The 13,197-nt window shown below is 45.7% G+C and overlaps 1 protein-coding gene across 2 annotated transcripts in view; it reads right to left on the reverse strand.

Annotated features, from left to right (window-relative positions):
• The window catches only part of GRM5 (glutamate metabotropic receptor 5), a 244,346-nt gene that overhangs the window by 34,396 nt on the left and 196,753 nt on the right, over window positions 1-13,197 (reverse strand). For both annotated transcript variants that reach the window (XM_056858387.1, XM_056858386.1), the window contains exons 4-7: window positions 11,896-12,142; window positions 8,929-9,097; window positions 7,140-7,266; window positions 503-1,442 (exon numbers count right to left, since the gene is read on the reverse strand). In XM_056858387.1, the coding sequence (XP_056714365.1) occupies window positions 503-1,442; window positions 7,140-7,266; window positions 8,929-9,097; window positions 11,896-12,142 (1,483 nt within the window). The remainder of the gene's footprint in view (window positions 1-502; window positions 1,443-7,139; window positions 7,267-8,928; window positions 9,098-11,895; window positions 12,143-13,197) is intronic.

Genomic DNA, 13,197 nt, shown 5'->3' on the forward strand with positions numbered 1-13,197 from the left:
CTTGACCATTAGTCTTCAAGCAATGGTTTGAAGACCGCTAGACTATTCTAAATAGAACGTCAGCCTTGGTGCAATGCATAGATGTGCAGATGAGAACATTTGACTGGAACATGATCTGACTGAGTTGATCAGTGCTGTAGAGAGAAGGGGAACCAGCAGGCAGAGAGAGGGAGAGGGAGAGAGACAGAGAGAGAGAGAGAGCAAGACAGAAGATGAAACAAGGAGAAAGAGCGAAAGGAAAGAGAGAGAAGACTTGCTCCAGGTGGATAAACATAAAAATAGTGCATAAGAGAAAAATAAATTGATTTCTATAAAGTTGGGTATTGAGAAAGCTGAAGACCGCTGGACCTTTCTTAAAAACAAAAACAGTAAGATGTGTGGCTAACTAAAAGAGACAACGTTTGTTGTTGTATTTCTTCCACTATAACCACTGGTTAAATCCACAACTCAAAACAAAACAAAAAAACCAAAAAAACACCCCATCCATATTAGCAACCGTTACCTTAGAGTCTCTCCAGAAGATCCTCTTCTTTTCCACAAGTTGATCAGACTACTGGAACGGCTTGTCGCAGAAGAAGACTTCCCATCCCCGACGTGCATGCGGACCACAGTGGAAGTGGTAAACGCACTACGCACGTTCCTCTCTGGCTTGGCGAGGATGATGTACACCTTCGGTACGAACATGCAGCCCAGAGCCACGGTGGCGCTCAGGCTTACCGAAAAGCACATTGTGATGATCTTATAGTTGCTCCCGAAATAAATCGGCACAAAGGCCAACCAGATGATACACGTGGTGTACATCGTGAAGGCAATGTACTTGGCCTCGTTGAAGTTTGCGGGGACATTCCTGGTCTTGAACGCATAGAAAGTACAACTCAGGATGAGCAAGCCATTGTATCCGAGGGGAGTCACGACCCCCAAATTGGTGGTGTTGCAAATCAGGTACACTTCTCGGATGCTCGGGTAATCGTGCTTGATATTTGGTGGCTCCATTATGAAGAGGGCTACGATGATGCCCAGCTGCACGCAGATCAAGATAAACGCAATGACCAGTTGGGCACAGGCGCTCATGAAGCGCGGTTTCTTGGTGCAGATCTTCTTCTTGCTGCCTGCGAGGATCCTGGCAATGCGGTTGGTCTTGGTCACCAGGGCGGAGTAGCTCATCGCAGGCGAGAGGCCGATGCCGATTCTTTGAAGGTAGCAGTAGATCTGCTGGGGCTTGGCGATGAGGCAGAAGGTACACAGGTAACCCAAAAAGATGCCGGCTAAGATGATGTAGCAGAGTTCCCGGCTGGAGGACTTGACCACCGGCGTGTCGCGGTACATGATGAAGATAGCGGTGACAAACATGGTGGCCAGGAGACCCAAGCAGGCAAAAACAACCGCTGCGATGGGTTCTGGATCTCCCCATCGGAGGTACTGGACTGGGATTAAATCGCAACCTGGGAGAAACAGAGAAGCAGAAATAAATTGACTTGTGATTGTCAGTAGCGGCAAATAAGGAGATGGTGCCTGCCAAAGAATATATTCTTAGGTGAAACTATAGTTATGCTAGATAGCAGGATTCTACTGTCATTCCAGATTTCTGATTGAGTGGCATTTAGTTTACCTCTTTTTCCCCCTTCCCTCCCCCCCACTTTCAACTCCCCCCCTCGGACCAAAGGCTCCCTTTACAGTTTTAACCATGAGCACAATCTTTCCATCTTATATGCTATGTGCGAATTGGCTTCTTCTTTTTTTATCCATTCCATATAACTTGACCATTTTTCTTTAATATCTTGCATTTTATTTATACACTTATCTTGGGTTATACGTGCAATAACTTTGGATTGAACCTGACCGAAAAGATAATTGTTCCACTTTTCCATTGACCACTTGTCATAATCTTTCCAACCCGCTGCTATCACTGCCTGGCCCGCTAATATCATAGCTTTAAATAAGTCTTGACTTTTCCTGTCTATTTTATTATTACCTATTACTCCCATAAATAGGAATTCCTTATTTAAATGAATTGTTATTCTAAATAATTTCTCCATCTTTTTCATAATTTTCCCCCAAAACAATTTTACTTTCGGACAGTCCCACCACATATGTGCAAACCATCCTTTGCTTTGACCAACATTTTGAACTCAAACCCCTCACCATACAAGCAATCTGCGCCGGGGTTCTATACCATTTTAAAATTATTTTCCTTCCCAATTCTTTATATTCATCCATTTTCATATTTTTCAACCCTTGCATTATTCCCTTTATTAATTCTCTTGACAATGGACCCTCTTTCTGCCATTTACTCTGTATCAATCTTATCACATACTCTTCATCTTTTACCATTAATTTATATAAGCAACCTGCAACTCCTCTTTCTGTCTGATTGAGTGACATGACAACTGTGAGTGATTGTAGGGATGGGGGGTAGGGTTGCCAGATCCAGATTGGGAAGCTCCCGGGGATTGGGGATGTAGCCTCGGGAGGACAGGGACCTCAGTGGGGTACAAACCACAAAGTCCACCCTCCAAAGCACCCATTTTCTCCAGAGATGAGCTGCAATTCCAGGAGATCCCCAGGTCCTACCTGGAGGCTGGCTCAGGTTGCCAACCACCAGGTAGTAGCTGGAGATCTCCCGCTATTACAACCGATCTCCAGGCGACAGAGCTCAGTTCCCCTGGAGGAAATGGCCGCTTTGACAATTCGACTCTGTGGCATTGAAGTCCCTCCCCTCTCCAAGCCCCTCCCTTCTCAGGCTCTGCCCCCAGTTATTTCCCAACCTGGAGCTGGCAACCTTAAGGCTGGCATCCCTACCACAGAGTAGGAGTAACTGACGAGAACTAAACTGGGAGCAGCACTTGGGTGAATTCTTTGGGCGCTTGTCCAACTCAGGCACCAATATGGAGCCTACCATTTCTGCCAGTTACCCATTCTTCTTGCTCCCCCCTCTGTAGGGTTGCCAGCTCTGGGTTGGGAATTACCTGGAGATTTTGGGGTGGAACCTGAGGAGGGTGGGGTTTGGGGAGGGGGGACCTCAGCGTGGTACAATGCTGTACAGCTAGGGCTGCCAGGTCCCCCCTCTCCTCCGGTGGGAGTAGGGTTGCCAGGTCCCTGTTCACCACTGGCAGTAGATTTTTGGGGCGGAGCCTGAGGAGGGTGGGGTTTGGGGAGGGGTGGGACTTCAATGCCATAGAGTCCGATTGCCAAAACAGCCATTTTCCTCCAGGTGAACTGATCGCTATCGGCTGGAGATCAGTTGTATTAGCACGAGATCTCCTGCTACTACCTGGCGGTTGGAAACCCTAGGCGGGAGGCTATGGGATGAGGTCGGGATTGCGTGCGTGCGTGCGTGTCACTCCCAGTTTATAAATGGAAGTGCCACCTCCCGAGGGGCCTTATACCTCTTAGTTTGAGTGGTAAAGTAGCCCTTTACCACTCAAATTAGAGTTTGAGTGATATTGGCCCCTCGCGAGGCAGCACTTCCGGTTGTAAACCAGAAGTGACGTGCACATGGTGAGTACGCACACGTGAACGTCTGCCCGCCAACCCTCAGGTGGTCAGCGGGCAGAGAGGCGAATTGCCAGGGGTTTGCCTGCCACCACCGGGCACCTGTCAACCCTATGTACAGCCCACCCTCCAAAGCAGCCATTTTCTTCAGGGGGGCCTATCAGTTCTCCTGGAGAAAATGGCTGCTTTAGAAGGTGGACTCGGTGGCATTATTAGGGTTGCCAGGCCCCTCTTTGCCACCGGCGGGAGGTTTTTGGGGCGGAGCCTGTGGAGGGCGGGGTTTGAGGAGGGGAGGGACTTCAATGCCATAGAGTCCAATGGCCAAAGCAGCCATTTTCTCCAGGGGAACTGATCTCTATCGGCTGGCAATCAGTTGTAATAGCAGTTCACTGGGGCCTACTGCATTTTTCTCACCGTTTGCATATCCCTTTCTGCAGTCTTGATGAGCCGACTGTCTCCCATCTTTTTTTCCCTCCCCAGGTCAAACGATTTGGCCAATCGCCAGGCATTAAGCTCATTGCAAAAATCACAGAGCATCACCTTTGCCCCCACACTCCATTTGATTGCATTTCGGGATAATTTATCACTGTACACCAGCCATTATTTTCCTTTTATAAAGCTGACACAGACTTTCCTAATCAACCTTGCCACAATAGGTGTGATTACACCATCCATTAATTATCCACACCTCTCTCTACTTTGCAGCCTTACGGAACGGATAATCTATTGAGCCATTGGCTCCATTTGTGCAGAGAAACGCACCCCGCTTCATGTAACTTAAAGGATATTGGACAAAGCTCCCCTTTGTTTGGTTGTGTGTTTTCAAGATAGAGTTGCCTACTCCAGGTTGGAAAATTCCTGGACATTTTTTTTTGGGGGGGGGGTGGAGACTGGGGAGGGCAAGGTTTGGGGAGGGGAGGGACTTTAGTGGAAGATAATGCCCCATGGTTGCCAAAATCCAGATATTCGCTGGAGATCACCTGCTATTACAAATGATTGCCAGCCGATATACATCAGTTCCCCTGGAGAAAATGGCCGCTTTGGCAAATGGACTCTATGGCATTGAGATCCCTCCCCACCGCAGGCTCCGCCCCCCAAACCTCCTGCCAGTGGCAAAGAGGTACCTGGCAACCCTACCTCTATAGCTGCCACTTCCTCCAGGGGAACCTATCTCTATAGTCTGGAAATCATATTTTGGGAGAACTCCAGATCTCACCTGGAGGTTGGCATCCTTAGCTGTTTCTTCCACCAGCTCCTGTTGTCCAGCTATGTATACTTTTCAGATTCTTCCCCAGTTTAGAACATGACCAGAGGTTAGATCCCATCTGGGCCTAGGACTGCCAGCTCTGGGTTGGGAAATACCTGGAGATTTTGGGGGTGGAGTCTGAGGAGGTGGGCTTTGGAGAGGGGAGGGACTTCAATGCCATAGAGTCCAATTGCCAAATGGCCATTTTCTCCAGGAAACAGATTTCTATCTCCTGGAGATCAGTTGTAATAACGGGAGATCTCCAGCCACCACCTGCTGGTTGGAAACCCTATCTGATCCCCAACCAAGCATTCAAGGTGGCAATACATAGAATATTTTCCCCAAGAAATTTTTACTGTTATATTAAGATTACCCAACCTGTATTTTCTTAACGAAACTTTGCTTCAGCCAATGCTATTTATACTAATGGGTGGAAACTTCATGGATTTTTACATTTTGTTCATGCAAATATAATTTTACAGGGCTGTATTTTTTTCAAAGTTGAGCAGAAGAAAAGGCAGTCATGCGGCATAGAATAGTCTATAAAAATAACTTGGCTGACAGCTCAAAGATGGGAGATGGTAGAAGCTGACACACTTCACATGAAATGTGGATTCTAATTGTGGATTGCAAGGACCACACACCAAATTTTCTTGGCATGTTTTCGAGGGCAATCTGGATCGTCTCCAGTGAAAATCAGGAAGCCGATGCTGAAAACGAGATCTCTCCTCTGATGCTAAGGGCCCAACTAGATCAGATTCTGGGAGATCAGCAAAAAGATTTCTCCCATGTTGGTTTTGTTGGTTTTTAATAGAAAGAACACCTGTGCATGTCCCCAGTTCAGACTGGGGCTGTACAGGGTGGGGTAGGGTTGCCAACTGCCAGGTAGTAGCAGGAGATAGCCTGCTAATTCAACTGATCTCCAGCTGATAGAGATCAGATCACCTGGAGAAAAAGGGCCACTTTGGCAATTGAACTCTATGGCATTGAAGTCCCTCCCTTCCCCAAACGTTCACAGAATCAGCCTTGCTAAAGAGCTGAACTGTCAGTCAGGAGGAGCAGAAACTCCCTTTCGAGGGCTTAGTTCACTCTATCAGATCAATTAGAAGCTTTTCTTACAGTTATAATAAAATGCACTTTTCTAATGTGCAGTCATTAAATGCAGCATTTAAGGCACATCACGAAAGGCAAAATATCTGGCCTTCTTGTTCTCGTCTCAAAAATCAAATTGCCGGCACATTTAGAAGACATTAAGAACGAGAAATGCCAATATGGCCTGAAGATAAATCAAATGCTTGTGGAATTAATTACAGCTACTCCCCGTCCTTGCCCAGCCCTAACAAGAGGTTTCTTCTACTCTACAAGTTGCAAAGAATGTAATATTCGGGGCTGGACTGCCATAGTGTGGTCTTCATGGGTCTCCCTCTGAAGACTGTTTAGTAGCTTCAGCTGGTGTGGAATATGGCAACCAGATTAAACAGGGCCAGCCACTGCACGATTGCCTGCCGACCCTCAGCTGGTCGGCAGGCAGAGGGGCGCATTACCGGGGGTTTGCCTGCCACCAGAGGGCACCTGGCACCCCTAAGGTGAACTGATCTCTTATCAGCTGGAGATCAGTTGTAACAGCAGGAGATCTCCAGTGGGGTTTGGGGAGGGGTTGGGGATTTAGGATTTATATGTAGGTAAAAAAAGATATGTGGGTAAAAAAACCTGTGTATGTGCACCCAAAGAATCCATTTTTTTCTATTTTAGTATTTCCCCAAATATCACAACTTCTGCTGAAGCTGAATTGTGATTAATATCCTGTAAACACATGAATGAGGGAATGCAGAAAGCTTTTTTTTTTTAAGTCACAAATTCCTGGCAATATCCCCAGCTGAATCCTGTCTCAATTAATCATTCCTGCAGTGCCAAAAAATATGAAAAATTAATCTTGACCACTGAGCAGGAAAAGAAGAGGGAATCATATTTTCGATTGGACAAGCCAGACCAAAAAATATATATATTTTTAATTAGAGATCAAGATTCCTGGATCACTGCAAACCTGCAGTTCAGTTTAGGACCCAGGAGGGGGAAAATACAGAAAGCCGCAAATGAAGAAGCAAAGCCCATGGGTAATAATTTGGCAGAGTGAGTAGGCAAAGGAGGGACCTGAGTCGGGTACAATGCCATACAGTCCACCTTCCAAAGCAGACATTTTCTCCAGGAAAAGTGAAATACATATTTTAAATAAATAAATCATAAATAAACCAGCTACTTCTGTGGCCTGGAGATCACTTGTAATTCCTGGAGATCACCTGCTTCCACCTGGAGGTTGGCAACCCTATCCTGGTGTCATTCTGGGTGCCAGTTGGGGCCATTGGCATGATATCATTTAGAAAGAGGATTGGGAGGAGCCTACCTGTGAGGTCCTCAGTGGGCCAGGATCCCAGGTCACACGCTTTGCAGGTGTATTCATCGAAGACAAATTCATTCTCTTTACATCGTGTACAAGTCCAGCAGCAGCTGACTTCTCCTTTGCGGATAACCTAGGAGGAACATGGAAGGAAGGAAGGAAGGAAGGAAGTAAGGAGGGAGGGAGGGAGGGAGGGAGGGATGAAAGAAAGAAAGAAAGAAAGAAAGAAAGAAAGAAAGAAAGAAAGAAAGAAAGAAAGATTTTGGTTTTTATTTCTTAATGGCAACATTTTCACTTCAGATGATCCCTTCTTTTTTTAAATTATTTTTTTAAATTATTTATTATCCATTCACATTTGACAGGCTATGTCTTACAGATACTGTGAATCTATTCACCTTTCCAAATGACGGAAGTTGTCGACGGACCATTCCAAGTGCCCATGTGATCAGCCCAAGAATTCCTCTGAGGCAATGAGCTGACATCATTTCCAGAGTGGCATCTTAGTTACTGCAGAGTACCTGCATGCTATTATTTACAAAGGCTGTTGCCAGACAAGGAGAATATGGTGAGGAGACACCAGTGGCGATTCTGCTACTAAATCAGGGGAAGCAACTCCGGGTAAGAACATAAGAAAGGCCATGCTGGATCAGACCAAGGTCCATCAAGTCCAGCAGTTTGTTCACACAGTGGCCAACCAGGTGCCTCTAGGAAGCCCACAAACAAGACGACTGCAGCAGCATTATCCTGCCTATGCTCCAAAGCACCAAATATAATAGGCATGCTCCTCTGATCCTGGAGAGAATAGGTATGCATCATGACTAGTATTCATTTTGATTAGTAGCCATGGTTAACCCTCTCTTCCATGAACATGTCCACTCCCCTCTTCAAGCCTTCCAAGTTGGCAGCCATCACCACATCCTGGGGCAGGGAGTTCCACAATTTAACTACATGTTGTGTGAAGAAGTACTTCCTTTTATCTGAGCTTCACGGTCCCTAAAGGCTGCTCATCACCAGCCAACACGGTGTAGTGGTTAAGAGCGGTGGTTTGGAGCGGTGGACTCTGTTCTGGAGAACCGGGTTTGATTCCCCACTCCTCCACATGAGCGCCAGAGGCTAATCTGGTGAACTGGGTTGGTTTCCCCTCTCCGACTCATGAAGCCAGCTGGGTGACCTTGGGCTAGTCACAGCTCTCTCAGCCTCACCTACCTCACAGGGTGTCTGTTGTGGGGAGAGGAAGGGAAGGAGATTGTAAGTTGGTTTGATTCTGCCTTAAGTGGTAGAGAAAGTCGGCATATAAAAACCAACTCTTCTCCTCCTCCTCCTCCTCCTCTTGGGATATCCTGATCGCCCCCCACCCAAATAGGCAAAGCAACCATTGTGACGGGGCTGCCTCTTTTCAATGCTAATGGAGTGATAGCCGTTCAAATATAAATGACAGAGGGTAGGGGTGGTGGAGGAGGAAAACTGTGCAGCTGTTGGCCTCATTTTCAAATTTATCTTGATGGATGCGTGCACAGTTTCCAACCCTGGATAAAAGTTATTAAGCACAAAAGATTGAGACATTGCCGAAAGCAATCAGGGGAGGAAAAAAAAAGATTTTAATGGGAGGGAGATTGCTTCACCCAAGTACTCTTAGAGTTTGCAGCCGGAGCATGCAGAACTTTTAATTAAAGCTCTTCTTTCACATCAGCTAAGGCCCTGACAGCCTTTATATCCAGTTCCAAAGACCTGACCCCTACCAAGGCTGGATGGTCAGGAAAGGACCTGCATAACAATCCCAGAACCGTTTATTTACCTTGATCTCTCCTTTCTCGCAAGGGTCACTGCAGACAGATCGGATGATGGTGTTTTTCTTCGACCAGACTTCATCGTCGTCCATTTTCAGCTCCCCGTTATCCCAGCTGCCAACGTTGATGTAGTCGAAATAATCCTTCCCCATCTTCTTGAAATTCATGATCTCATACCTGTCAAGCAAAGAGATTAGTCCCTCGGTTGAGTTTAAAAGAGCTTTGGAAATTTACAACTGAGAACAATCTGGTTGTGAGGGGGAGAAATGTACAGATAATAAGGTTGCCAGGTCATTCTTTGCCACCGGTGGGAGTTTTTTTGGCGGAGCCTGAGGAGGGCGGGGTTAGGAGAGGGGAGGGACTTCAGTGCCATAGAGTCCAGTTGCCAAAGCATCCATTTTCTCTAGGTGAACTGATCTCTATCAGCTGGAAATCAGTTGTAATGGGAGATCTCCAGCCATTACCTGGAGGTTAAGCAACCAAAATAAACACCTCTGTACTACTACCACAGGTAAGGAATTAAGTACAGGAAAGGCTGATGATATTAAAGCAATCACAATATTAAATCAATAACAAAATTATCACAACAAGGTGTATTAAGTGCAGTGAATAACATACAACACACTAAACTATATACAATCCTATGTTAACAATCCTGAAAGGTACAAGTCTCAAAAGTTCAATTATGAGCAATCTTCATAGAAGAATGACGAGGGAGTTTCATACAAATAGTCCCATAAAGGTACAAGTATCCAAAATTGCAGAAAAATCTTCATAGAAGCGTAGTAAGGGGGACGATCGTTTCTGTTCTTCTTCAGCCCCGTTTAGTTAAGATCAGTTTGTATGTATTCCAATATCAATTCTTTTCTCCCATAAGGGATGAGAAACGCAGCTATGCCAAATATATATTATAATGTTCCCATCAGGGATACTTCATTTCCAATGCATAGTTGCACAGATGCTGAAGAAGAACAGAAACGATCGTCCCCCTTACTACTCTTCTATGAAGATTTTTCTGCAATTTTGGATACTTGTACCTTTATGGGACTCCATATTTGTATCAAACTCCATCATCATTCTTCTATGAAGATTGCTCATAGTTGAACTTTTGAGACTTGTACCTTTCAGGATTGTTAACGTAGGATTGTATATAGTTTTGTGTGTTGTATGTTATTCACTGCACTTAATACACCTTGCTGTGATAATTTTGTGATTGATTTAATATTGTGATTGCTTTATTATCTGGAGGTTGGCAACCCTAACAGATACACAGTAGGTAAAGGCTACAAGTGAGTCCAGTTCTCCGTTCAAATCACCCAAGCAGTCACTCGGGGTAGCACAGTTAGGAGGGCGCTGACTCCTCTGGGGCTCAGTTTACTCCCAGATTCCCCATGACCACATGCAGCTGCTTTATACTGAGTCAGAGCAGCAAAGCAACAACTGAATAGCTCTGTACCAAACAGAATGGTACATATGAAAAAAATACAGGATGCCAAGCAAAATACCCACTCACCCAAAATATATTGTTGCTACACAGACTCAAGATCTACACATAGTTACTCAACCCATAGCAAAGTTGGAATGGGAATGGGAAATTTGTCCTACCCAGTATTGCATTGTATGGATTAACACACTTGTGTGTCTTACAGCACACTGAAGAAGGCTTTACGAAACGGCACTGATTCTAGATCTCCGTTTGTGCAGTGGACCTGTGGGTGCAAACACTTCCCATTTTATGTGGAAGAAGCCTAATACTGGAAGTAATCAGTGCTTCATTGGACATTAATTCACACTTTGCTTGGCAGATTCTTCTATTTGAATTATGTTTGTATTGCATAGTGCATTATACTGGGTCAGGCCATTGGTCTACCCAGGACAATATTGTCTGCTCCGATTGGCAGAAGTTCTACAGGGTCTCAGGTTGAGGTCCTTCACATTACCTGCTACTTGACCCTTTTTAACTAGTGGAGATTGAATTTAGAACCTTCTGCATGCCAAGCAGGTACTCTACCACTGAGCCACAGCCCCTCCTCTTAATAAAAACACACAAAACTGCCTTATACTGAGTCAGACCATTGCTCTACCAAGGTCAATAATGGGCCACTTACGCATGGGAGGTTTTGCCTTGGATTTGCTGCTTTCTAGATGAGCATTTTCCCCATCCGAATTCTCAAAACTCAACAAGAAGTCCCCAATGTGCAGAGTTCTGAGAATTTAGATGGGGGAAATATGCATCTAGAGAGAGGCAAATGCAAGGCGAAACCTCCCATGCGTAAGTGGCCAATGTCTGCTCTGATTGGCAATGGTTCTACAAAGTCTCTGGTTGAGGTCTTTCACACCACCTGTTACTTAAGCCTTTAAAGTAGAATACCAGGGACTGAAAACAGAACCTTCTGCTTGCAAATCTGTTGTTCTGCATTAAAGGGCTCAACTAAGGTATCCAGCTCCAGGTTGGGAAATACCTGGAGATTTTGGGGGAGGAGCCTGAGGAGGGCGGGGTTTGGGGAGGGGAAAGACTTCAATGCCATAGTGTCCAATTGCCAAAGCGCCCATTTTCTCCAGATGAACTGCTCTCTATCGGCTGAAGATCAGTTGTAATAGCAGGCTATCTCCAGTCGCCACCTGGAGGTTGGCAACCCTAATAAGAACACATGAAACTGGGGGAGGGGCCGTGGCTCAGTGGTAGAGCATCAGCTTAGCATGCAGAAGGTCCCAGGTTCAATCCCTGGAATCTCCAGTTTCAAACAATTCTGGTTTAATTGTGTTTCCTCAGGCCAGAGGAAGGCTTCCAACTTGGCTGAGGAGAGTGTCTGGATCTACCCCCTCAATATTTTAAAACACTTTTTAACAAAATTAAAACACTGAAGGTTAAGTCCTAGAGGAAGGAAGAGATCAACTCGAAGGACTATAATTAACACTTTTGAGTAACAAGCAGAAAATCAGATGTTGTCTGGATTGAGAAATATTTACAGTACCGTCCTGGCGAATCGCCATTCTCATCAAATGAGATCATGTCCCCAGAAACCCCAGTGAAGTTGGCCTTCATCAGAGCATCCAGGAGTTTCCGTCCGTCGATTGGTTTCATGGCATCGCAAAGACCTGCATAGCCTGGGCACAGCACCGTCTGCATGTTATGGAGGCCGTACGCCATGGAGTAGATTGCGTTGATCACAAAGCCCATCTTAGAATCCTGCACGTGTTGCATTCTCAAGGTCAGATTACCTGTTGAGAAACATGGCAAGCTGTCATCAGGAATGTTTTCCGTTACAAACAAGATGAATTCTGGCATGTATCCCTAGTATGTTTAGGTAACACTGCAGGTTCTCTCGGATTCCGGACGCAAACAGGAACTCTGATCGACAAGAGGCACCCTTCCATTCAGAAGTCATCCCCCCAGTTTTCGTTGCTAAATGGCCACAAACCAAGTTACTGGCATCTCAACAAAGATTTTAGTTAAAAGAGAACAGTTGGAAGAAAATGTTCCCTGGCATATTAGCCTGAACGAACCACAAAATTTCCCCGCGACCAAAAATATTACCATGACGACCATATATTGTGAGATTGCCCAAGTAGCGTGCCAACGACAAAGCGTGGTGTTTGTGTGTGGGGTGCGGGAAGCGGCATTGTACTACCGTGTGAGGCACAAACAGTTTCTGTTCCGATCTGCGGGAGCCCTCGGTACACAAGGACTTTCTAGGACAATGGTCTTTATAAGTCATTCAAAATGGAACTCACCCACACCTTCTGCTGGAAGTTAATGAGTAGCATGCTGTTGGAAAGGAAGGTGTTGGAACAGGGAGGGCGTGATTCTACCAAAAGGAGCTATTCATGACCACCAGTTATTCTGGAGGGGGATGTATGGTTTTACGTAATCCTGCCGCAGTCTGTATAGCGTTCCTTACTGCATTGGTTTTGCAAAAAAAAATTGTGTCCAAGATCTCCTTCCACATTGATTCAGCAGCCTGAACATCTGCCCCAGAACTCCTACGCATTTCTGAGAATTCTGGGGCATTTTTTAAGATACAGATTCTATGCAGGACTGCAGCCGCATCTCTAGGGTCTGAGTGAGCCCCCACAGGGAAGAGTAGGGTTGCCAGGTCCCTGTCCACCACCGGTGGGAGGTTTTTGGGGCAGAGCCTGAGGAGGGCAGGGTTTGGGGAGTGGACTTCAATGCCATTGAGTCCAATTGCCAAAGCGGCCATTTTCTCCAGGTGAACTGATCTCTATCGAATGGAGATCAGTTGTAATAGCAGATCTCCAGCTACTACCTGGTGGTT

The sequence above is a fragment of the Euleptes europaea genome, chromosome 12, assembly GCF_029931775.1.
Source record: "Euleptes europaea isolate rEulEur1 chromosome 12, rEulEur1.hap1, whole genome shotgun sequence".
Taxonomy (NCBI): Eukaryota; Metazoa; Chordata; class Lepidosauria; order Squamata; family Sphaerodactylidae; genus Euleptes; species Euleptes europaea.